Source organism: Neoarius graeffei, chromosome 2 (genome assembly GCF_027579695.1).
Source record: "Neoarius graeffei isolate fNeoGra1 chromosome 2, fNeoGra1.pri, whole genome shotgun sequence".
NCBI classification, from domain to species: Eukaryota; Metazoa; Chordata; class Actinopteri; order Siluriformes; family Ariidae; genus Neoarius; species Neoarius graeffei.
The window spans coordinates 94,772,374-94,799,695 of record NC_083570.1 but is presented as its reverse complement, the minus strand read 5'-3'; the positions used below and the strand labels follow the sequence as shown (position 1 = coordinate 94,799,695).

At 42.7% G+C, this 27,322-nt stretch overlaps 1 protein-coding gene across 4 annotated transcripts in view; it reads right to left on the bottom strand.

The window, feature by feature from the left end:
- The window catches only part of med12 (mediator complex subunit 12), a 178,759-nt gene that overhangs the window by 114,439 nt on the left and 36,998 nt on the right, over positions 1-27,322 (bottom strand). For all 4 annotated transcript variants that reach the window (XM_060915213.1, XM_060915214.1, XM_060915215.1 and 1 more), the window contains exons 8-16: positions 21,975-22,121; positions 19,263-19,362; positions 16,824-16,960; positions 16,500-16,631; positions 13,377-13,503; positions 12,923-13,152; positions 9,429-9,488; positions 4,268-4,441; positions 1,793-1,937 (exon numbers count right to left, since the gene is read on the bottom strand). In XM_060915213.1, the coding sequence (XP_060771196.1) occupies positions 1,793-1,937; positions 4,268-4,441; positions 9,429-9,488; positions 12,923-13,152; positions 13,377-13,503; positions 16,500-16,631; positions 16,824-16,960; positions 19,263-19,362; positions 21,975-22,121 (1,252 nt within the window). The remainder of the gene's footprint in view (positions 1-1,792; positions 1,938-4,267; positions 4,442-9,428; positions 9,489-12,922; positions 13,153-13,376; positions 13,504-16,499; positions 16,632-16,823; positions 16,961-19,262; positions 19,363-21,974; positions 22,122-27,322) is intronic.

Below are 27,322 nucleotides of genomic sequence, written 5' to 3'. Positions count from 1 at the left end.
CAGTGTATCGATCAAATCAACAACTGGATGTCACAGAATTTTCTTCAGCTGAACACAGATAAAACAGAAGTAATTCTATTTGGGAAAAAAGATGAAAGACTCAGGATTACCACTATTCTTGACACAAAGGGGATTAAAACAAAAGAAATGGTTAAAAATCTTGGTGTTTTCATTGACAGCGAGCTAAACTTTGACAGTCACATGAAAGCAATCACTAAATCGGCATTTTATCACCTAAAAAACATTTCCAAACTAAGAGGACTTATGTCAAAAAATGATCTGGAAAAACTAATGCATGCCTTCATCTCTAGTAGGGTTGATTACTGCAATGGCCTTTTCACAGGCCTGCCAAAAAAGACCATCAAACGACTTCAGCTGGTTCAAAATGCAGCGGCTAGGGTTCTCACACGAACAAAAAGAACAGAGCACATTACTCCAATTCTAAGGTCCCTTCACTGGCTTCCAGTAAGCTACAGAATTGACTTTAAAGCATTGCTGCTGGTGTACAAATCTCTAAATGGTACAGGGCCCAATTACCTCTCTGATATGTTGCAGCAGCCTAACCCAATCAGATCTACCAGATCAAAACAGAAAAATTTACTGGTAAAACCAGTTGTTAAAACAAAGTGTGGTGAAGCAGCTTTTAGCTACTATGCAGTACAGCTATGGAACCAACTGCCAGAGGACATCAAAAATGCTCCTGCTGTTGGCAGCTTCAAATCTAGATTAAAGACCAAGCTGTTCTCAGATGCTTTCTGCTAACTGATAAATATTATCTTTACATGTTTTAAACTTTACTTAACTTTTACAGTCTCTGCACGTTTTAAACTTTACTTAACTTTTATTCTATTTTATTCTGCTGTTTTTTACTGAACTTTTACTTCATTTTATTACTTTATTTCTAGTATCGTTTAATTCTTATTTTTTTCTCTCTTCTTCCCCCTTTATTTTATGTAACTTTATTTTCTATTGTTTACTGTTTTGCCTTTACCTCTGTAAAGCACATTGAACTGCCACGGTGTATGAAATGCGCTATATAAATAAACTTGCCTTGCTGTACGTTTTACTTCTGTCCTACGATGTCTCGCACAGGTCTCAACGAATCTCGTTTACGGCCATCGCTTTGACATATAGACTGATATATTACAGAGCGTATTTCAAACACTCAGAACTTGCTATAGTGGCGACAAAACATAAATGTGTACAATATTTAATAAATAGAATGTTGATTTAAAAAAAAAAAAAAAAATTGCCTTCAGTTCTCCTTTAACACCATTATTATTCTCATCTCATTATCTCTAGCCGCTTTATCCTTCTACAGGGTCGCAGGCGAGCTGGAGCCTATCCCAGCTGGCTACAGGCGAAAGGCGGGGTACACCCTGGACAAGTCGCCAGGTCATCACAGGGCCGACACAGACAACCATTCACACTCACATTCACACCTACGGTCAATTTAGAGTCACCAGTTAACCTAACCTGCATGTCTTTGGACTGTGGGGGAAACCGGAGCACCCGGAGGAAACCCACGCGGACACGGGGAGAACATGCAAACTCCGCACAGAAAGGCCCTTGCCGGCCACGGGGCTCGAACCCGGACCTTCTTGCTGTGAGGCGACAGCGCTAACCACTACACCACCGTGCCGCCCCACCGTTATTATTATTATTATTATTATAATAAAAGGGTTGAACACATTCTGACTTGAACACTGTTCTACATTTACAGTAGAATTCTTCATTAGACTGAGACCATGCTCATTATGTGAGGGGTGTGTGTGTGTGCACGCGTCAGTACCCGTCTCAGCCGTGCTCTTGCGGTTCAAAACTTTCAGGATGTCTTTGGTGATCTTCTTGATGGCGTGCCGAGCCTCGTCTCGCTGCTTGCCGACTCCGTACAGAACCACAAGACGCTGGTTGCATTCGTGACTGGCACTTTCCTCCTGCAAAACACACACCCACCCCAACAAAGAGTGAGCATAAACCTTCCTGATTTTCCTCCCTCCCTTTTTCTTTTCTTTCTCTTTCCTTCCTTTTACACTGCAAAAAAAAACCTGAACACTGAATTTGAGGAGAAAATTCATTAACACTCGTGAGATCATCTTGCTGCATGGACAGATCATTTTACTTGGCAAGACGTCTTGGAATAAAGTTGTTTCCAATCGAGAACTAGTTTTAATAATCTCAGAGTTGGCGTCTCGTTTTCTTCGACACTGCAAAAATATCTCAAGTCAGAATATCTTGAATCGAGTTGAAATGATCTCGCATTTCCTGTTAGAAGAAAACGAGACAGCAACTCTGAGATTATTAAAACTAGTTCTCGATTGGAAACGACTCATTCCAAGAAGTCTTGCCAAGTAAAACTGTCCCTGCAGCAAGAGGATTTCACTAGTGAAGGAATTCTCTCCTAAATTTCAGCGTTCAGTTGTTTTGCAGTGTATTTCCTCCCCTCACTGCTCTTTTTCCTTCTTCCCCCCTTTCCTTCCTTGCCCGTCTCATTTTCCTCCCTTCCCTTCTCAATTTCCTTCCTTCATCCACCTTTGTTCCTGTTTCATTTTTCCTCCTTTCCTTTCTTCCTCCTTCGTTCCCTTCTTCCATCCCCCTTTCCTCCATTTGTTCCCCTTCCTTTTTTTCCTTCATTCCCTTCTTTCATTTTCTCCCCTCACTCTGTTCTTCCTTCTTTCCCCACTTTCCTTCCCTCCCTCCCATCTTTCATCCACCTTTCTTCCCTTCGTCTCATTTTCCTCCCTTCCTTTATTCCCTTCTTTCCCTCTGTCATTCCTTTCCTTCCCTCCCCTTGCTCGGTTCTTTTCCCCTTCTTTCCCACCCTCCCTTCATGCACCTTTCTTCCCCTTCTTTCTTTTTCCTTTCATTCCCTTCTTTCATTTCACTCTTTCCTTCTTTTCACACTTTCCTTCCCTCCCTCCCATCTTTCATCCACCTTTCTTCCCTTCATCTTATTTCCCTCCCTTCCTTTCCCCATCTTTTCCCTCCATTCCTTTATGCCCTTCTTTCCTTCCCTCGCTGTTCTTTTTCCTTCTTTCCCTCCCTCCCATCTTTCAAACACCTTTCTTCCCCGCCTCATTTTTCCTCCCTTCCTTTCCTTCATCCACCTTTATTCCTTCTTTCATTTTTCCACTGCCTTCATTCCGTTCTTTCATCCACTTTTCCTCCCCCTTCTTTCCTTTCATTTCCTCCTCTCACGCTGTTCTTCCTTCTTTCCCACTTTCCTTCCCTCCATCCCATCTTTCATCCACCTTTCTTCCCTTCCTTCCCCGTCTTTCTTCAAACGCCTCAGGACATTTTATTTTAGCCAATTCATTTACAGGCGGGTTTTTGGGATATGGGAGGAAACTCAAGGACTCAGAGCAACGGTGGAACTTGGAAATTAAAAAACACAAATCCTGTCCTAAAGCTAGGTGGTGTTAATTGTCTTATTTTTTTCGTGGTCCGGTTTCCATCAAATCCTGCGCTCTGATTGGCTGGCGAGCAGGTCCGTATCCTACAATACGGACCCCGGATATGGACCTCTGGCGACTCGCTCGTTCACAACAACAAACATAGTAGCAATTTTCGTCAACATTTATTTTCGCATTTCTCAGGAGACTAGCATTAATTTTACAGCATGGATAGCGATAACGACAGTGTTCACAGCGAAAGCGAGTTTTACTACCCTGAGGAAGAAGAAATAAAAGAAAACATTTCAGGAGAAAGATAAAAACCTCTAACTGTTGCTAACGCCGAGCAAAAACATGGCTGAATCCTGAATGACTCAATTTTGTATAAATAGGGGACTACACAGGCGGCAAAATGTAGTTTTTTTTCCTGCCATGGAAGTGCACTTGTATACCGAGGAGGAAGCCATTTGCATGACAGCCATGAATGAGGATTCAAAATGGCGGCTCGGCTCGGTTTTCCCTTTCGGGCGCTCTCGTTTTCTGTTAGAATTTGGCAAAGAAAAAAGTAAATATATTATTTACCAGCTTAAGGTCGGTCCGTATGGTGAAATACCGTGACCTCGGCGAGTACTTTCAAGACCTCGGTCACGGTATTTCACCATACGGACCTCCCAGCTGGTAAATAACATTTTATTTTATTTATTTTTTTTATATTTTTCCGACTTTGGTTCAGGCAAGTCGAGACATATTCCAGAAAAGCGTGTACTTATTTCTCAGAATACAGGCAACCGTTCCTGTTCCCTTCCACTCCGATACACACCTGCAGGACCAAACGACGACATTCCTAAACACACTATGGGGGAAACGGATCTCACCTGAGGGATTGGGAAGTGTGTGGCGTACTGGATGTGGCGTGGCTGCTCGTACACCTGGGGGAAAGTCGGGTCCAGACCCTTCTCCTTGGCAGTGCTCTTCCCATCCTGCTCCGGGGCAGCTTTTTCTGGAGAGGGGCTTCCTTTTGCCTCACAGTGCATTGAGGGAGAAAACATCTGCTCAAAGACAAGCGAGGATACTCAGGTTTAGGCCCAACAAAGGGTTTAAAAAAAAAAAAATAGCTGGATATATTTGAACTAAGGTAGTCCTTTGTGAAGTACTTATCAATGTAATAACTAAACCGAGCAACAGTAGTACACATGCTGTAGCCTTAGAGTTGGTGAACTTTGCGCTGGTCAAGTATAGCCAATATGTACACCCAGCTAAACCCTGTTTATCTTTCGTCAGAGACAAATCACACTGACATCCTGATATCGTAATCACCCAGTCAAATACACAAGATCATCTCCTCTGGTAAAAATGAATCCAGCTCGAAACAAGATCAACTGTGAGCTCCTGCTCACTTACGTATCCCCCCCATAGTTCTCGCTTATATCAGAACGCAAGCGATCGAAGGAATAGGACACTTATTACGAATGGTGACTTCAACAAATAATGAACCCTGAAACGAGTAAGTAAAGAGCCGTGTCTCTCCCCAGGGATTTCAAATAGCATCCTACTAAACTGGCACTCTGAAATAGCATTTTGCTTCTTGAAATAGCGTCAAAATCTACCCTGAGTGTTTTGTAATTACGTTCAGTCAGTAAACAGGATGTCGATGTGCGACAGACCTGAAAACAGTAGACAAGGTATAGAACCCCAAGCTGAAGCTCGGTACCAAACATCAAGCGGTTGTGATTTGTAGTTGCTGAGAAAAGTGTGACCAAAATTTTGTAAATCCACACTATACATTCCGTAAATACGTTCAGTCAGTAAACAGGAAGTCCATGTGCGACAGACCTGAAAACGGTATAGAACCCCAAGCTGAAGTTCGGTACCAAGTGGAAACATGGCGATATGGACAGAGGTAAACCAGCAGGGTTTCCCCAGGTTTGACCACCATAAATTTAAGACTTTAAGACCTTTTTAAGACCACTTAAATGAGAATTAAGACCTACATCGCACCCATTATGCGGTCATAGAACTCCAGATCAAATTCCCAATAATGACAAATGTTTCAAGTAAAAATACCGTATTTTCCGGACTATACGTCGCTCCGGAGTTTAAGTCGCATCAGCCAAAAAATGCATCATGAAGACGAAAAACACATATATACGTCGCACCGGACTATAAGTCGCACTTTTTTGAAGGGTTATTCTATCCATAGAATCTGTGATTGTATCTGATAAGCAGCGCGTGGTTAATGCGCGACTGCATCGTTTATTTAATAAACGAACAGCTGAGCAGTGATAACGCGCCCTTTGCCCTGTAAGTAGCCTCGTCTGATTATTTTAAATATCTACTACTATCTTTAATACTATCACTATCGTTATTACTAACAGCCTATATTATTATTATAACTAATATTAGTAGCCTATTACTAATCGTTACTATCGTTATTACTCGCGGTGAAAAAAAAAAAAAAAATCATATATACGTTGCACCGGAGCATAAGTCGCATGGCCAGCCGAACCATTAAAAAAAAAAGTGCGACTTATAGTCCGAAAAATACGGTACTTTTATTATAAAAGCTATATACTTAAAAGTCATTATGTGCAGCACTTGTCGAATCTTCACATTCAAGACAAGCAAGACCGAATTTTGTTATGCAAGACGTTTTGTTTTTTCCACAGGAGAATGTTGTAGCAACTTCCGAGTCTGGGAACACAGCCTTAAAGAGTTCGCTTATGCCCTCATTCGAGCTGTCCGAGTGGTGTTCCGTAATTGTTTTGAAAATCCAGAGCACCTCTGCCCGAAGTGTCGGGGTTCCACTGACACCCATCATGCCACTGCTCGGCCCTTGTGTTGTTGCTAGCCTTGCCGATGATGTCTGGCTTGGCTGACGCTGCTGGCGTTCGACAGTGGTGCTCGTGCCAACTCCAGGTGCATTCGCAGATTGAACCGTGCAGAACTGAGTGATGGGCTGGTGGCGGTGGAGGGCAGATGCAATGTGCTTTGAGCTCTTCATGTGAGACTCTAAAGCGAAATGACCTATAGAGGGATTTCACCGACGTCACCCGAAACCGGAAGTAAACAGACCCTGCGCCATTTTGGAAGACCAACAAACTCGTGATTAGGGGGAAATAACGGCAGCGATATGTGAACCCACGAGAATAAAGTGGAGTGGCAAGCGACTTAAATAAAACAGCTCAGATTTGTTTATGAGTTATTGGCCCAACAGTAGACTTGAAAGAAACCAGTGTGAGACTTGGCAAAAAACTGTGGATATAATGGATAAGTCTGTGCATGATCTGCGGACACTTTGAGGTAAGCAAACGCAAGAAATTCAGATTTAAAACATGCTAAATTGGCCCCAAGTTGATAACTGGATGAGGAGCAAGCCTCCCAGACTTCTACAATTTAATAATAATAATAATAATAATAATAATAATAATAATAATAAAAAAAAGGATGATTTGGGGCTTGCTCTCCCTCCTATTATATAAATAAAACATAGTTGTTGTGTAGGCATATATCATAAATACATATGTATAATTTGGATAAATTAACCTAAATTATGGATACCTTAATAGGAACAAAAAGTATTAATTTTTCAACTGAAAAGATATATTATTAAAAGATAAATATGAACAAGATTACCTTGGCCATAACTATGTGTAGGTTATTCTTAATAACAGCTGTAATATCACGAACCAACCAAGCCACTAACATAATTGTAAGCCTGTAGCCCTTTGTAGGCCTTCAAGTCATCAGCAGTGTAGGCACTGGGTGTAAACAACAAATAGTTTACAATGTCTGGGTAGCAAACAGATGGCAGAATTGGTGTCCGGTCCTCCTTATGTTTCCATTCTCCCTTGCCGCGAGTCTTATCATATGGGTCAAACCCATCAATCACAGCCAGTTTCTCCACATACCGTGCCCTTTCTGCAACTGGTAATGTACTCACATACCGTAAAATACCAAATAATAGCCCGGGCGATTATTTGTCTCAAATCACGTAAGAGACCCGGCGCGTATTAGAGACTAGGCGGCTATTTGGAACAGGCGATTAATTCCTTCTTCACAAATACCTTCCCCAAAATCTACCTCAAAACGGGGAAAAAAAATCACTCAGATAGGCCTACTTTTAACCAGTATAACTTACAGTTTGTTTAGAGTTAGATTACAGATAGCACGGTGCTGACTTCGGGGAATTTTGAAGACGCAGAATGCATCTTCGCATGGCACAGTCGGGGTGGATAAAGGATAAATCACACACCTTTTCCTGTTAATGACTAGTTAAGCGCATGCTTTACAAAATAATCAAGAAACCACACCATTGTCTGTGCGCAGCACTGTGATTTAATTATACTCTGCAAAGTTATGGTCACTTGCTATCACCCTCACCCATGCAGCCTCCACCCTTTGCGCTTCGCGATGTCTGTCAATCTGAAATTGCACGGAGGGCGCGACGTTGAAGCAACATAATTAGGGTGCGAAGTGTCAAACCAAAGGGTTTTTTCTTATGCTGAAAAATAAGTGACCTGCAGTGGCTACATACTGTCATCTTGCATTCTCACGTTTCTCTCCAAGACGTCTCCCTATTTGGCCGATATGAGCCTATTCCCCGAGTGAGTTGGTACGGTGGCTCGACCCCGTAGAAAACTTAAAGTTCGGATGAAAGTTAGTTGAATAGGTTACTGACTTGTAGGCCTACATGTTGCCTGCCTGACGCGTGCTTCTGCCCAACTTGCACGACAGATTACTTGTTGAAAAGGCCCCTTGGATTAGATTGGCCGCGAGCAGACTGAAATGCATGTTAGAACGCTCTCACCTTTTTTGTAAAGCGTCTTCCAGATCCGAATGGGTAAGGGCAAGTGAAATGGTATAAGGTCTTTAATAAAACTCAGTGTGTGCTTTGACGCATGCATTCGGCAATTTAGGTCGTTTAACAGAAGCAGCAGTCCAACCTTGGAAACCCGCAGTCCTCAATGTCACCACACACGCTGGCTTTCGTTGGGTATACCCAAAGGGGTGGCTAAGACATCTGTCAAAAGTTACGGAGTTGCATTCCTCAAGAAATATTACGGTAGACCAAGATTATAACATTGAAATGGCATGTTTATTATCACGTAACAAAATGTTGTAAACAGTATTATAGAAATAATTTCATTCATTCATATTGTTTTGGTAGAAAACTATGCAATGCAAAATCGTTTCAACACCAGAAAACCAGAAAAGTACTGGGCCTCAAGATTCTAGATAGAACGTTCGGACGCTTTTTTTTTTTTTTTTAGACCCCGGCGAGTATTCGGAACCGGCCTTTATTTGTCACAACACACGCGTACACCCGGCCGTTAAAGGGAACTCGGCGGTTAATTGGAACTCGGCTATTATTTGGTATTTTACGGTAACCAGAATTAATCATCCATCGTGTCACTTTACTCTCACTCGTACTTTGTTTTATATTGTGAGTGCATGTACTTGGTCTTCCAATATGGCACCTAACAAAATCTCGCGGCGCGGTGACGTCATGCGGTAGCCCTCTATAGTGGACAACTTGAAGGTCTTTCGACAAACAGCATCTTGCTTCAACGTCGCTTCCAGGAACCTCCCTCACCCAATCACGATATCTTTCATCTGAAAGCCACTGCTGATTAAAACGACACTTCCCCATGCTGCGATTCGCAGAGTCTCCTCTCCACCACGGACTCCGACGATTGCGCCGGCGCGAAAATGTATCAATATTGTTTCTTTCTTTGCGCGTACTCCAAGAAATTCACTGATGTTACGCAAAACCCACGTTTTCACATTGTAGAATAGTATGAGTAAATTTAAGACCTTTGTTTAAAAAAAAATTAAGACTTGGGCAAAGCAATTTAAGACTTTTTAAGGCCTTAATTTTGGAATATTAAATTGAAGACTTTTTTTTTTTAAAGACTTTTTAAGACCCCGCGGCTACCATGACCAGTATACACACACACACCGCTTGGAGTAGGGGTATTTAAAAAAAAACAAACAAAAAAAAAAAAAAAAAAACACCACACCCACTTATCACATTACCTCCTCAAAAATAGTGCTGGAATTGTTATCGATCTCCATGGGTTCAGACAGACCGGTGTCCTAAAGGAAAGTGGTAGATGGGGGGGAATTAATTTTCCCAAACAAGTCTTCATAAATTCAAGGAATGAAAAGCAAGCAAGCACATGGTTAAAATACAGTTATGAAGATAGTTTAAAGCATAAATCTAACAATTCGTGCGAATAATTGAAAATAAGCTGCTCACACAACTAAGATTTCCATCTCCGAAAGTCAGTTTCGATGCAGAACTCCCCCATCATTGACGATTTCATAAATGCTGCCATTGAAAATATATTTTAATCAAATCAGAAAAGTCCCCTTGATCGTTTGCGGCAACGCTCTGACGTCACTTGGGCGCAGCACACGGAAGCGCCGCATGGCGAGTAAGACTTGAAGCAGTGGGATTGTAGGCCGTTACATCAACCGTAGTTTTTACCATTTTCCTGCGCTAAAGGACGCCGTTAGGGCCTCTGCATGCTCTTGCGACAAGGCTTTCGCAGATAGCTTTTCGCAGACAGTTGTAATTTATCGTTGAGCGGGGAGTAATAGACGTGCGCAATGTTATTCACCGCCACAACGCAAGGGGGTGCGAGGTCGCTAGGAGTAGTTGGTGGGTGTGGTTAGTGGAGTGTTTATCCTCCGGTTACTTATAATGACTAGAACTGGAGTCGTACAGATGTCCGTACTTCCTCACTTCACCGCTCTTCGTGCTGCTCCATCTTCGCTCGTGTTTTTAAAAATTGCGGTCGTGAAAACAAACCAAACCGGGAAAGTAGGGAAGCGGAAGTGCGTGTACAGCGGATGTAGAGTGGACCAATCAGAGCCCTCTTGTCTGCGACGCTGTCTGCGAGGCTTCTGCGGTGGTCACAATTTTTGGGAGGTGCGCGCAGAGCGTCTGCGAAGGGGGGGGGGGCTACGCAGACGCCATCTGCGACACCATCTGCGAGGACTGCGTTGTCAGCATAAATTGGCCTTTAGTCTCAAACAAGACCTTACTAAGCAAGGAAATTTTTCAACAAGGTTGGTTGATGACCGAGAGAGAACAAGATGCCCAGCCGTGCAGCGGTCGGGTTCACATGCAGGACTGGATCAGGTCAGCAGCATGGCCGCATGTTCTATGGCTTTCCGCTCAAGAAACGGCTAGTTAGCATGAAAAGGCTGGGCTTCGGTCCAACGACGAATTCCTGCTCGAGTTTAGCACACTTTCTGGAGACCTGTTTTACGGAGGATTTGTACGCCAAGTGCGTCGGAAGGCCAGAAGACACCGAGACTATTGAAGGAAGACACCGCGCCAATAGAATTTCAACATCGTGAGGGCAAGGCTCCGAAAGAATGTGCAAGTACGGGGTCAAGGATACAAAAACGAGAAAGGGAGGGCGTTATTAAAGCGGTATTTATATTGTTTTTATCTAGTAAATGTGTCAGTCTGTCGAGATCTATTCGCGTTAGGAAGACCAAATGTGCTAACTGATTGCTCAATGCCCTATTATCGCTCAGCACAAACCACGTCACATGGCCTTTTTGAAGGAGCGATTCGGATTCTTTTTTTCTCCCTTTGTACACTGTGTTCCAAATTATTATGCAACAAGTGTTTAAGAGTGGTAAGGTATGATATTTTTTGTTTGTCAGTTAAACTCATGAATGGTAATGTGTATCAGGGCTCTGTATATCACTGAAACCAATTGAAGACACCTGTGCTAATTAGTTTGGCAGGCGAGTCCAATTAAAGGGGAAACTACTAAAGAAGGTTGACCCACATTATTAAGCAGGCTACCATTTTCAACCAAAACGGGCAAGAAAAAGGACCGGTCGGCTGCTGAAAAGCAACAAAGTTGAATGTTTGGGTCAAGGCATGGCAACAATCAAAATTGCCAAGAGACTTCATCGCGATCATCGCACTATCAAGAAGTATGTCGCTGATTCAGAGCACACACGTGTGTGTGCTGATAATGGAAAATCCAGGACTCTTTCCTACAGGCAAATACGTTGGATCAAAAGAGCAGCTGTAAAAATGCCGTCATAGCAGCAGACACGTTTTTGAAGCTGCTGGTGCCTCCAACAACAAGATGCAGGGTCCTCCAGGGGTTTGCAGCAGTGCGTAAGCCATCGTTTCGACCTCCCCTATCCATTGGACACAAGCAGAAACGGCTCCAGTGGGCCAGGCAATACATGAAGACTGACTTCAAAACTGTTCTGTTCACCGATGAATGTCGTGCAACCCTCGATGGTCCAGATGGATGGAGTGGTGGATGGTTGGTTGACGGCCACCCCATGCAAACAAGGCTACGGCGCCAACAAGGAGGTGGAGGAGTGATGTTTTGGGCTGGAATCATCGGGAGAGAGATTGTCGGCCCTTTTAGGATCCCTGACGGTGTGAAGATGACATCCATAACGTACGTGGAGTTCCTCAAAGAACACTTCCTGCCATGGTTCAAAAGGAAGAATCGTGCTTTTCGAAACAAGATCGTTTTCATGCATGCCAATGCACCATGTCATGCTGCAAAGAAGACATCTGCATCTCTGGCTGCAATGGGCATCAAAGGAGACAAACTTATGGTGTGGCCCCCATCCTCCCCTGACCTCAACCCTATTGAGAACCTTTGGAGCATCATCAAGAGAAGTGTTTATGATGGTGGGAGGCAGTTCACATCTCAACAACAGCTCTGGGAGGCTATTCCGTCCTCATGCAAGGCAGTTCCAGCAGATACTATCCAAAAACTGACAAATTCAATGGATGGAAGACTTGAGAAGGTCCATTTCCATTCAACAAGGGGTCCTATGTTCAGATGTGACTTCACTTGTGATAATGTTTTGATTTAAATAGTGTTTGATTTCAGTTAGTCATGACCTGCTAATGTTTCTAATTTCACACATGACCATTTTTTGTTCTTTATGACAATAAAATGTTTGGAAACTCAATTGTGCGTAATAATTTGGAACATGCATTTTGGGTGCATTTGTGTTTTTTATTTCTTAAAAATTTACTGTTATCATTGGGAGGTTCGTTCAAAAACATTTGAATTGTACTCTAATGGTTGATGACTGGAAAATCATGATGACTGCCATTAATATAGATAATTTAGGAAAAGCTGAGAAAACATGACTTGCATAATAATTTGGAACACAGTGTATATTCGTTCAAGACTCCCTAAAACTGAACTGATGTCAGCCTTCCGAGTCACTTTCCGCCATCTTGTCTGCGGAAGTTCATTACCGCGTCACGCTTTGCTCTTTCGGTACTCAAGAGCAGCACTCAGCCTTGCGCCCAAGTGACGTCACGCATCGCCCTTCCAACAGCCTACTGATGGCATTAGAGCAGCGATACAAAAACGCTTGCAACTTTCTCGTAAATGGTCAAACACGCCTGAAACGTTTCTTCCAGGCTCTCGATATTACAAGCTACCAACCCAGGCGTGTATTTACGTCACATTTTCCATTCCTGTAACCACGAATCGTTCGGAATCAACGTTACGTGCCTCCATTTTAACCCCGCTTCCTGTGTCCTGCTCCTTGCGTTCCGATTCATCAGAGGGCTCGTCGCTTGGGGAACGTGGCCGGGGAAGGTGGGAATCCGAAGCCAAGTCGCCACGGGAGATGAGCGTGCACATGTAGATGTTGTGGGAAAAGACATCATGACGGATGAGCTCGCAAAAGAGCAGCACCAGGTTCGAGAACTCCACACGCTCACTCTCATTACCAGGCTCCGCTGCACAGAGATGGAGACAGTGCAGAAGGTCACCACACACACGCTATGGTTTATTCAGGAGTGTAATAGCTATCTAAACACTGCACAGTCAGAAAGTAACTACTCAAGCACTGATGTGATAAACAATAAAGTAAAACACGTTTCCCAGTCTAAACATACTTCACATTAACATGCACTCTGTTACATTAACGAGGAAGTGTGAGAGTGGGCCGAGTGTGACTCACTCAGGATGGGGGCCTGAGTGTCCAGGAACTGCAGCAGGACGTCCTGGAAGACGGGCAGAGTGGCAGCGGAGAGCGAGCCAGAAGACACCGAGCCCTTCTCATCCACCACCTCTGACTCCCCACACCTCTGTGACACATGAAATGTATTCATTAAATACACTGATCCATTCATTTCGCAGGGGGGGACAGGAACGAAGTACAACCCCGATTCCAAAAAAGTTGGGACAAAGTACAAATTATAAATAAAAACGGAATGCAATGATGTGGAAGTTTCAAAATTCCATATTTTATTCAGAATAGAACATAGATGACATATCAAATGTTTAAACTGAGAAAATGTATCATTTAAAGAGAAAAATTAGGTGATTTTAAATTTCATGACAGCAACACATCTCAAAGTTGGGACAAGGCCATGTTTCCCACTGTGAGACATCCCCTTTTCTCTTTACAACAGTCTGTAAACGTCTGGGGACTGAGGAGACAAGTTGCTCAAGTTTAGGGAGAGGAATGTTAACCCATTCTTGTCTAATGTAGGATTCTAGTTGCTCAACTGTCTTAGGGCTTTTTTGTCGTATCTTCCGTTTTATGATGCGCCAAATGTTTTCTATGGGTGAAAGATCTGGACTGCAGGCTGCCCAGTTCAGTACCCGGACCCTTCTTCTACGCAGCCATGATGCTGTAATTGATGCAGTATGTGGTTTGGCATTGTCATGTTGGAAAATGCAAGGTCTTCCCTGAAAGAGACGTCGTCTGGATGGGACCGTATGCTGCTCCAGAACCTGGATATACCTTTCAGCATTGATGGTGTCTTTCCAGATGTGCAAGCTGCCCATGCCACATGCACTAATGCAACCCCATACCATCAGAGATGCAGGCTTCTGAACTGAGCGCTGATAACAACTCGGGTCGTCCTTCTCCTCTTTAGTCCGAATGACACGGCGTCCCTGATTTCCATAAAGAACTTCAAATTTTGATTCGTCTGACCACAGAACAGTTTTCCACTTTGCCACAGTCCATTTTAAATGAGCCTTGTCCCAGAGAAGACGTCTGCGCTTCTGGATCATGTTTAGATACGGCTTCTTCTTTGAACTATAGAGTTTTAGCTGGCAACGGCGGATGGCACGGTGAATTGTGTTCACAGATAATGTTCTCTGGAAATATTCCTGAGCCCATTTTGTGATTTCCAATACAGAAGCATGCCTGTATGTGATGCAGTGCCGTCTAAGGGCCCGAAGATCACGGGCACCCAGTATGGTTTTCCGGCCTTGACCCTTACGCACAGAGCTTCTTCCAGATTCTCTGAATCTTTTGGTGATATTATGCACTGTAGATGATGATATGTTCAAACTCTTTGCAATTTTACACTGTCGAACTCCTTTCTGATATTGCTCCACTATTTGTCGGTGCAGAATTAGGGGGATTGGTGATCCTCTTCCCATCTTTACTTCTGAGAGCCGCTGCCACTCCAAGATGCTCTTTTTATACCCAGTCATGTTAATGACCTATTGCCAATTGACCTAATGAGTTGCAATTTGGTCCTCCAGCTGTTCCTTTTTTGTACCTTTAACTTTTCCAGCCTCTTATTGCCCCTGTCCCAACTTTTTTGAGATGTGTTGCTGTCATGAAATTTCAAATGAGCCAATATTTGGCATGAAATTTCAAAATGTCTCACTTTCGACATTTGATATGTTGTCTATGTTCTGTTGTGAATACAATAGCAGTTTTTGAGATTTGTAAATTACTGCATTCCGTTTTTATTTATAATTTGTACTTTGTCCCAACTTTTTTGGAATCGGGGTTGTACGCTTACTTGAGTACACTACTTGAGTACCTGTACTTTACTTAAGTATTTCTTTTTGGAAACTTCTGACTTTAACTTCACTACATTTGAAAGACAAATATCATACTTTTCACTCCACTACATTTCTATCAAGGTCCTCATTACTATGAAGCAGCTTTCAAAGTGAAGTTTTTTTTCTTTTCTTTTCTAAAAAACGTGATTTTTTTTTGCAGGGGACACTGAAACAGCCAGTAATCACTCAGGTCACGTCACGTCCATAGACTGGATAAACTCAAGTTCAGTGATTTCTCAACAGCGTTATTTGAACATGATCAATTGATGGCAAGGAGGCGGTTCTTCTGGGGAACGCACGCACCCATGAACCCATGTTTCAGTTTTCTGAAAGGAATAAAGATTTGTTTCGTTTGAAACGTTTGTCAAAAATGAGCCACATCACAGCCTACAAAAACTCGCCGTCTGACCTGCGGAAGCATATTGAGGGATGTAAACGTTTTATTCCAAGAGAAAACTTATAATGAAGTCGTCTGTGCTTTTAGAGCTAGCGATAACATTGCAGAATGTAGCTATGCAGTCTGGTTAGTCAAATGACTTTCTATGGATTTGCCCACCAAGTTGCCATCGCCTTGTCCACGGCTAACGTTAACACACAGCTAGTTAACTTGGACACTGAGTTAGCGTGTAAAAACGGAGTTACGCTAACATGAATAACGTTAACTCATCTGAAGTCCTTTCAGAAATATGTTTTAGCATAATCCTACCAAATAAACAATGTAGAAATCTTTCTTTTCTAGTAGCGTTAGCAACCCAATATGATTTCGAGTTTGAAGAGAGTTTGCTAGCATGTCAGGTGGAGCTTCACTGACTAGCTAGCTTAACGTTAAACCACCATGATGCACAGCATGCGTTCATTTTGTGAATTCACATTTCTGTCTTTGGTTACGGCGTTAGGTTTTGTCAGCGTTGTGGCAATAATACAACGACGCGTTGGCAGAAAATTTACTTTTAATACTTAAGTATTTTTAAAAGCAAGTACTTTAACTTGAATAAAACTTTGACTGGAGAACTTTCATTTGTAACATTTGACCAGTGGGATCCGTACTTTGACTTCAGTAATGAAGTTGGGTACTTTGTCCACCTCTGTCATTTAGTGAAAAACTTGAATGCCATAGTCAGGAAAGTGCTATCCACCCACTTCTGGATACACAAGCTCAGACGCCGATTTCATGGCCAATTACGCTCTCTTAGGCTCACAGCCACGGACAGCAACATCCTCGAGATTCGAACTTGTAAAATCATTAAAACGAACTGGTAAAAGTCTTAACCTCTGCCTCGATCTCAGTCTGCCTCTTCTCTAAGAGCTTGGCCACCACCATCGCCCTGTGCCTCCCCGAGCGTTTACAGCACACAGCCCACTCGCACAGCAGAGTCACCACCGCGTCATCATCCGGACTCATCTACAAGAAGAATTTAAAAACACACCACTTTAGGTGAGAGCACATACAAAATCACTGGGAATGCATTCGATTTTAAAAATAATGCACAAAACATCATTTGAAGTTAAATCAAATAAAAACACGCTCCAAGGATTTCTGCCGAGAATAATAAAATACAAATTAAATGGTCAGGAAAACGCAAGACCCAATTACCTCATGTCCATCTTTACTCTGGCCTGAGCCGAAAATTCGGTTGTAGAGCGAGTCCAGAGAATTACTGAAGTCAGACTTCTCAAAGCTGTGGTTGTCCAGAACCTCCAGCGTGTGTAGGACCCGACCGATTGTGAAGCCTGTCCAGACACACACACAAAATATTACTTTAAAAAAAAAAAAAACCCAGAGTGCCCCGAGAGCACAATATCCCCCGCTGGCAACTCGGCCATAACTGATAAAATGCAACCGAATTGAACAAAAATTGCAATATGCATATTACCAACATATAAACAAAGAATCCTGTCAAGTTTTGTGAAATCCCTCCAAAAATTGTGAGAGGAGTTGATTTCAGAAGGTGAGCACCCTTCCCGGGATGGACAGACATCGCCATGACACAATCCCCCTTTGGGCCTTTCAGCCAGCGGGGGATAGAAATTACGAGGGAAGTTGATTTCAGAAAGCAAGCACACCTTGATGAAATTGCCAAAGTACAAGTTTGCTAATAATCAAGGGCATAACTCTGGGAAAACTTACCCAAATTAAACGAAATTTCAATATGCGTATAACTGTCATATAACAAAGCCTCCTGCCAAGTTTGGTGAAATTCCTCCGCAAATTGTGAGAAGAGTTGATTTCAGAAGGCAAACAAACCTTCATGAAATTGTCAAAGTACAAGGTTGTTAATCAAGGGCTGTAACTCTGGGGAAATGTGACCCAAAAGAACAAAATTACAAAATGTGTATTATTGACATATAACAAAGAATCCTGCCAAGTTTCGTGAAATTCCTCCAAAAATTGAGAGAGGAGTTGATTTCAGAAGGCAAGCACCCTTCCCCGGACGGACAGACGGATATCGCCACGACACAATCCCCCTTCGGGCCTTTTGGCCAGCGGGGGATAAAAATAAAATAAAAATTAAATTGATCATGCAAGTTCACTCGTTATAGCAGCTACAAAGTCATTCCCTCATCAGCACCTCTTTATTTTCTTAAAGGTCCCATGGCATGAAATTTTCACTTTGAGGTTTTTTAATGTTAAAATGAGTTCCTCTGACCTTAAGTCACCCCAGTGGCTAGAAATGTCATAATGTGCCCACCCTTTGTCAATTATGCCCACCCTTTGTCAACATTTGAGAATGGCGCGTCAAAATGGTGCGCTGATAGGCTCTTCCCTTTACTACGTCAGCAAGGGAGATGATCCCCACGCCCCCCCTCTGGATTCCCACCCACTGTATGGATTGCCCGCCCAGCTCAAAAGTTGCCACCATAGATACGTCACTTCAATTTTGTAGTGAGGAGACCATAGAGGACACAACATGGCACCACCTAAGCGAGCGAAACATGGAAATTGCGCTGTACATGGATGTGACAACACAGAAAGGAGTCTGTTTTTACTGCCGATGGGAGAGCCCCTGAAGACGTAGTGGCTTAATTTTATTTACTCCAATAATACGCCGTCGAGTCTACCTAAGACGGTGTATGTTTGTCGGAAGCATTTTCCTGATGAATGTTTCCACAACTTGGGACAGTACAGGGCAGGTTTTGCACATCAACTGTCACTGAAGCCTGGGTCCGTACCAAGCATCCCTGCCGCATCAGCCACAAACACCGAACAAGTAAGTGTATAAGTTAGGTCGTTTTGCCGTGTTTTAAAATCGGTGCGTTAGCCTAGCAATGGCTTCATTAGCTGTGCAGCTAACCGCTTCCTGCAGTTAGCCAGGTAATCTGCGCTACAAAACTAAAGAGCATGCAGCATGCTCTGTTAAACTGAGTTTAGTCTGGAAATTGACTAACTTATGAGCTTATGTTTGACTATTGCTCCACGATGCGTGTCTTGTGTTGGATAAGCGCTATGTTGCTGTAGTTGCTGCTTCTATCCTCTTTGGTTATGGAGTGCGTGTTCAAGCCTAGGGTATTATACGTTCGTAAACTACCACTCCGAACACTCTCACTCTGTTCTCTGGACTGTTGCTTGACCTGCCATTACTACTGTTCACACACAGGTAGCATGCCCGCAGCTTGGTCAAGCCCCTCCCCCCATGGCCCGCCTCCATGCTTCTCATTAGCAAAACGACGCACTGGGAAAAGGGCTGAAATGGGGCTTTCTCCCAGGAGGCTATATCTACGTGCCGAGGGTTCATTTCGAGAAAGGCTGAGGATATAACATCCGGAAACTTCCACGAGCCCGTTTAAAGCATCAACAAACCACCATGCCATGGGACCTTTAAAATAAAAACTCAAAGCCGAAAATGTTCCCAGTAGGCATGTAACGATACATCGTGCGACGATAAACCGAGATATAAAAATGTGATCACCAGGTGGCTTAACCTCAGTTTGCTGGAATTGCAAACAAAAAAATAAAAAAGGGACTCATTAAAAGACAAGACAGAGCATCAATCCAGGGATGCAAAACCATTTCAAGAACTCGCGCTCAACTTACCTGCTGTTGTTTCCTGACATTTATCAAAGGACCAGCGAAACTCCACCGCCTGCCCCCTCTCCTTGATCTGCTCCTCGATTTCCCTCACTTTAGCCCGGACCTAGAGGGGAAATCACAGCATGACCACAAAGGCACTGCAAATGTAACCCTGCGTTTCTCAGGAGCACAGTTGTAGCCTTGAGATATTCCATCTGGTCCACCGAATTTAAAGCCTTTAATCATTCAGTGACCAGAACGTCATCTGGCCTGCCATCAAAACGACCAAAACATCAAACAGAACTGAAATGTGACGATGTGAGCAAGGACCAACCTCCACGACAAACTGTTTACAACAGGAAAATCAAACTAAGGACTGAATTCTGTTCCCTGAGGGAAGATCGACCCGAAACACCGATCAGAACGGAATTCGCATGATAAATGAGAGGAGATACAACTCTAGTCAGAAGGAAATGTGTTCAGTTGACCTGATTGCGAATATGCTAGCAAAAAATGGACAAAAACAAACAATGACCAAGTTTTGCGTAGAGTTCTTTCAAATAAACAAATCAGAACTGAAATCCACTGAGAACTGAGGAGGGGAGGAGACACGATTTAACTGAAAATAAACAAATTGTTTCCAACAGGAAAAACAACCAAAGTTTTGTTCAAGAGAAGATCGACCCAAAACATCAATCAGAACTAGAATCGGACGATAAATTCGAGAGGAGATACAATTCTAGCGAGCGGCCTGGAAAACTTGTTAGTTTGGCCTAATTAGTAACTCGTTTTGTGCGGCGTGATGACTTCTTTCACACAAAAACAATCGGAACAGAAATCCGTGGAGAACTGACGGAGGAGATATGATTTAAAGCATATATGCAGAGCCATGGCTTCACTTTTGTTTAAAAATGCCTTGAGACCTCAAGAATGGCACAGGAATAGTTTTAAGCGTTAACAATAACTCTAATATAGTAATTTTTACAATTAAAGTGATTTATACAGGTCGCGGTCCGAGTGAATGACCTTGGCGTCCGTAACGTCACAGCAGTTAGTCTATCAGTCTCATCGCCATTTCCGCTATACTAAAACAGAGCTGACTGCAACTCCGATCCTCCATTTGGAGCTAATTTATCGCCATGCCACGTAGATGTGTTACTGGCTGGTGCAGCAACACGACAGAAGGTGGATTTACGTTGCATTCATGGCCCAAGAATGTTCAAACTGCAAAGATTTGGACGCGTTTTGCGAGAAGTTCACGGGCACATTGGGTGCCGACGAAGTGGTCTCTCCTCTGCTCTGCACATTTTACTGAGGACTCGTATGAGACCTCTGATCTGTTGAGGAGCGTTGGCTATAAGCCCATATTGAAAGAGGATGCAGTACCAGCAATTAAAGAAAACTACAAGAAAAGGAAAGCGTTTGTTTTATTTATTTATTTTTTTAAAAGGAAAGAAAGTTCAGTTGCACCAGTCCTCCCGGAGTGAGCCGAGGGTTGTTGGTAAAACCCGGGACGGGACATCATATCACTCGGGCAGTGACCTCCTCACAGTTGTTAAAACCAGTGATGTCCCGTTCCATCCCAGGTTTTAGTAATTGCCTGAGCCGAGCAGTAATGGCGGAGTACTCAGTAATGGAGAGAATGAGTGGAGCAGCCGTCTTATTTTTAAACTGGATATTGCTGCCATCTCGCCCTTATGTAGAAGAAATGAATGAATGGAGAACTGAACGAACAACTGAAAGTCAGATTGTTTCAAAAACAATCGGCCACGAGGTCAGCCTTCAATGTACAGTGCATGTACAGTATATATATGTTGCATAAGTTATAACACCCGTCCTGTCTTAATGAGAGTCAACCCACAATCAACGAAGTCAAATCAGTCTTAGTTGAGCAAGTCGGTAACGGGATTTCTTACTTTCACCATAAATTTTTATTTATATGACTTTGGTCTATAGCTGTCAAAGGCCTCGGCCTTAAAACCGGTTACCACTGTGATGTCATGCACTCAGGGCTGGCTGGCTCAGTGGGGCAGCTTGAATGCCAACTTTGCGGTCGATTTTAACTCTCAAATATAAATAAATAAATAAGTAAATAAATAAATATATATACATTTATATATATATATATATATATATATATATATTTTTAATTCCCATTTATGCAGCACACAAGAGTCAAGGATGGAGATACTAGCCATTCAGAAATTTATTTAGAAATAAAGGTTCTGCATATCTCCTTTAACTGGATTGTGGACGACAGACGCCACGGCAACAGCTCACTGGCCTGATGGTCAGATGAGCTAAAACTACAAGAATCACATCATATTATTGACAAGACAAAACTGAAAGATCACAGATCAGCAGTGATGACACTTGTGCCCACTGGAGCCTCCGATTTCTCTTCTTGGCTGACCGGAGTGGAAGCAGCAACATTTTGAGATGCTTTTCTGCTCACCATGGTTGTACAGAGTGAATATTTGAGATACTCTTGCCTTCCTGTTAACTTGCACAAAGCATTTCTTGTGCTTTCTGGATGCTTTTCCTCAACATTCAGGTCAAAGTCTTGACAATTTTGTGTGGGGAAAAGTTTCTAAAATATTCAAACCAACACCATTCTGATGTGAATATTAACTGAGACACTTAAACTGCCTTTGCATGATTTTATGCAAAATTTGTGTGTGTGTGTAAAAATGTATTCTCTCAGATGTAAACTATTAACCCGGTCGGAGCTCATACCTGCTGGTTGAAGGTGCTATTGGCGCCTGGCATGGGCAGGTTTGAAGGGGCGATGGGCAGAAGATCCAGTGGAGAACCCGTCTTATTTCGACTGTCTGTAAGCGAGTAGTGCCAGACCAGAGCGCTAGGACAGCACAGCACGATGCTCTGTACAGGAACGGGACAAGAAAATCAAACAACTAGTTATCGCACTTTTCGGTAATTCAGAGCAATTTCAGAACATTGTTCCACACTGAAATGCTGAGACAGTCAACAACTCTGCCCTCGCTTACATAATTCCAAGTGGGTCATCAATTACATGCTTCGTTACGCTGTCCGGATAATCAATTCCTTTCATTTTTGACTGCTGTGACTCGGCACAAGGACCAGCGCTGATCTCTTGGACACTTTTCATAAGAATCCTATGTTGCTCGTTATACATCATCAGGGCTGCTTGTGTACGATCTCACAGTCTGTTCCGAACAGTTAAGGCCTTTTACCAAAGCACAATTACCAGAAGTTTCCACCGCACAGAAACCAATCTACGCTTCCAGTTCTGTGGGTTTTTGGTACCTACTCTAAAGCAGCACCAACAGGAACACCACAATCATCATCATCTTTTAGCTGCTCCCGATTAGGGGTCGGCACAGCAGATCTTTCGTCCCCACTGCTCCGTCATCCGCATCCTTCTCTACCACACCTGCCACTTTCAAGTCCTCTCTCACCACATCCATGTATCTCCTCTTTGGCCTTCCTCGTTTTCGTGTGCCTGGCAGCTCCATCCTCAACATTCTCCTTCCAACATGCTCTGCCCGTACCATCGCAGTCTCATCTCTCTTAGCTTCATTCCCAAGCTCTCCACATGTGCTGTCCCTCTGATGAGCTCGTTCCTTATCCTGTCCAACCTCCCGTCGCAAACCTTAACATCCTCAACTCCGCCACCTCCAACTTTGCCTCCTGTCTCCAATCCATACATCACAGCTGGTCTCACTACTGTCTTATACATCTTACCCTTCACTTTTGCTGGGACTTCCCAATCACAAATGACTCCCGAAATCCTTCTCCACCCTGCCTGCACTCTCTTTCTCACCTCACTATCGCAGCCCGTTTTCCTGCACAGTTGACCCCAGGTACTTGAATTCACCAACTTTCTTTCCGTCTACTCCTTGCATCTTCACTACCCCCTCATCGATGCACATGTATTCTGTTTTGCTCCTGCTCACCTTCATTCCTCTTCATTCCAATGCACACCTCCATCTCTCCAAACCCAGCTCAACCTCCTTTCTACTTTCACCACATATCACAATGTGTGTGATATCACTACTAACACCACCATACGTGCAAAAAAAAAAAGACTAAAATTAAAAGTTGATGGTTTTGCTTATGTCATCAACACGGTGCTAATTTATTACCAAGCCTACACAAATATTTTATAATATTAGCATAGTAATATTAGCATAGTCATGTTTTTGTCACCAATCAGCTAGCTAGCTATAAAACAGGTGGTGAAAGGAGTCATTTCTATGACGCATCGCGATGCAGACGTGGACGATTCTGCATCGATGCAGTGACGGACCATAATCGATTAAAGCAGAGTGACAGTGCTTGTTGATTCTGGCCATGGCTGGACAACAGAATTCTACAGTAGTAGTAACGTCTCATCTGACTGACGGCATTCATCGTGTATGTGCTACTGCAAAATACAGGGAAGCCAAAAGCAAGAGTGACTGATTTAAAAAAAAAAAAACGCGCATTTTAATAGAATACTACTTGGCACATTTCGGGGTTTATGAATATATTGGGAAGCACGAACTGGATGAGACACACAATGTGTGTAAAGCCTGTCACACAAGAATCAAAATACATAAGGGATACCACCAACTTGAGAAACCACGTTGGCCGTTTTTCACCCTGAGACGCTAACGCCTGCCAAGGGAATATCAGACCCGGCTCAGCCGAGAACGGACGCGACGCTGTTGACTTTGCTGCCCCACTCTGAGAAAGGGAAGAGAATAACCCAATCTGTGGCAGCTTTCGTAGCTAAGGTTCTCCAGCCTTATCAGGGATGAGAGTGGGTGGTCACCAAAAAAAGCAGAAAACAAGATGGCACCCGAAGCCAGGGGTCTGGGAGGGATACCCCCCCAGGAAAATTTTGAAAAATAAGGCCTTACAAACCACTTTTCCTGCAATCTGAGCTGTAGTAGATAAAAAAAATTTCTTGTCTTTTTTATATATTTACATGAACATATGTTTCAAATCAATAGGAGTATTGTTTGAATTCAAAATAAAATCACATTCTACATTCAAGGGTATGGTTATAATTTACAACCCCGATTCCAAAAAAGTTGGGACAAAGTACAAATTGTAAATAAAAACGGAATGCAATAATTTACAAATCTCAAAAACTGCTATTGTATTCACAACAGAACATAGACAACATATCAAATGTCGAAAGTGAGACATTTTGAAATTTCATGCCAAATATTGGCTCATTTGAAATTTCATGACAGCAACACATCTCAAAAAAGTTGGGACAGGGGCAATAAGAGGCTGGAAAAGTTAAAGGTACAAAAACGGAACAGCTGGAGGACCAAATTGCAACTCATTAGGTCAATTGGCAATAGGTCATTAACATGACTGGGTATAAAAAGAGCATCTTGGAGTGGCAGCGGCTCTCAGAAGTAAAGATGGGAAGAGGATCACCAATCCCCCTAATTCTGCGCCGACAAATAGTGGAGCAATATCAGAAAGGAGTTCGACAGTGTAAAATTGCAAAGAGTTTGAACATATCATCATCTACAGTGCATAATATCATCAAAAGATTCAGAGAATCTGGAAGAATCTCTGTGCGTAAGGGTCAAGGCCGGAAAACCATACTGGGTGCCCATGATCTTCGGGCCCTTAGACGGCACTGCATCACATACAGGCATGCTTCTGTATTGGAAATCACAAAATGGGCTCAGGAATTTTTCCAGAGAACATTATCTGTGAGCACAATTCACCGTGCCATCCGCCGTTGCCAGCTAAAACTCTATAGTTCAAAGAAGAAGCCGTATCTAAACATGATCCAGAAGCTCAGGCGTCTTCTCTGGGCCAAGGCTCATTTAAAGTGGACTGTGGCAAAGTGGAAAACTGTTCTGTAGTCAGACGAATCAAAATTTGAAGTTCTTTATGGAAATCAGGGACGCCGTGTCATTCGGGCTAAAGAGGAGAAGGACGACCCGAGTTGTTATCAGCGCTCAGTTCAGAAGCCTGCATCTCTGATGGTATGGGGTTGCATTAGTGCGTGTGGCATGGGCAGCTTACACATCTGGAAAGACACCATCAATGCTGAAAGGTATATCCAGGTTCTAGAGCAGCATATGCTCCCATCCAGACGACGTCTCTTTCAGGGAAGACCTTGCATTTTCCAACATGACAATGCCAAACCACATACTGCATCAATTACAGCATCATGGCTGCGTAGAAGAAGGGTCCGGGTACTGAACTGGCCAGCCTGCAGTCCAGATCTTTAACCCATAGAAAACATTTGGCGCATCATAAAACGGAAGATACGACAAAAAAGACCTAAGACAGTTGAGCAACTAGAATCCTACATTAGACAAGAATGGGTTAACATTCCTATCCCTAAACTTGAGCAACTTGTCTCCTCAGTCCCCAGACGTTTACAGACTGTTGTAAAGAGAAAAGGGGATGTCTCACAGTGGGAAACATGGCCTTGTCCCAACTTTTTTGAGATGTGTTGTCATGAAATTTAAAATCACCTAATTTTTCTCTTTAAATGATACATTTTCTCAGTTTAAACATTTGATATGTCATCTATGTTCTATTCTGAATAAAATATGGAATTTTGAAACTTCCACATCATTGCATTCCGTTTTTATTTACAATTTGTACTTTGTCCCAACTTTTTTGGAATCGGGGTTGTATGATTAACAAAAATGACAAACTAAATTCACATTAAACGCAAGTTTTATTAATTATCAAAATGTTCATATATTAAATAAAATTTCTTCGGGAGAAAAGGTCAGTCACCCTATGTCCTCATTAGTTGCATGAGATTTCAAAGTCTTTTGAAATATTTAAGTTTTCAAAACTGTCAGCATTAATTCAGATTTACTGACCATCATATACATGTTCAATGTATTAAATCAAACGAATGCTAAGTTTATGGGATAATGTCTATGTACATTTTATACAATTATTTATAGTTCACAGTCACTTCTCATTTTCATTTAATCATTTCGACGACTTCTTCAGCCTTCTGGCCAAAGACAAAAGCTCGTCAGTCCTCTCTCTGTTTTTTATACCAGCATCGATTTCACGTACCTTCGCTTCGTCTCGCTTGTCAATTGTATTCGCCATTTTGAGTAAAAAAGCCGATACGAAAGAGAAACGCATTTTTGAAGCGCAGCGACGATGAACATGTGCAAGTTTCGATAAAATAGAACAGATGTGGGTACTTTTGTAAGAACTGTTATGATTGGCTTTTGTTCTCTCCCACACTCTTGTAAGAACTGTTATGATTGGCTATCATGCTCTCGCTAGCGATGTTTTGGCCAATTACATTGTAGATAACACGTATTCTACCACAAGACCTGGCGAGACTAAAGATGGCGAAAATGTAAACATGTAACATCGTCGTACACTTGAGTATCACGAAGGAACATATCCCAACCCCCCTCAATGAAAAAAAAAAAAAAAAATCAACGGATTTGGCATAATATCGATTTTTGCTCAGAAAAAGCGGAAATCCGCCGAAAAGCGGAAAACTCTCATCCCTGCTTATTCTGTTCTGAACAAGCCCAGGTTTCGCCCCCTGTTGAAGACGCTGGAGCCGCGAGATCAGCTCCCGTCACGCAGCTGTTTTACAGAAAAAGTGATACCCGCACTCGAACATGAAAAAGTTCTGAGTGTTTGAAATATGCTTTGTAATATATCAGTCCATATGTCAAAGCGATGGCCGTAAACGAGATTCGTTGAGACCTGTGCGAGACGTCGTAGGACAGAAATAAAACGTACAGCGGAAATCAAAGCGACCGACATCTGCCAGCGTCGTCAAAAGACGCGCGTGCCCTCTTTCGAATGCTGATGTAATCAAGACGGAAGTTTTGTTTGTTTTGATAGCAATCGGGAAAGTTTGAAAAAAGTAGGCAGTAATCGTCATTTAAACTTTTGTGCAATACTTCGTTTGGAAAACAGTTTTGTTTTCACAACCAATGATGTGTAATGACGTGTAATTCCGAGACTTTGGCCACGTTTATGTTATGTTAACATTTAAATCTTTTATTTTATGAAGTAGTACACTACACAAAATAAAATGAAGTTTGATCCGATTTTAGGATTCGCTACTGTAAATACTGTTGTCT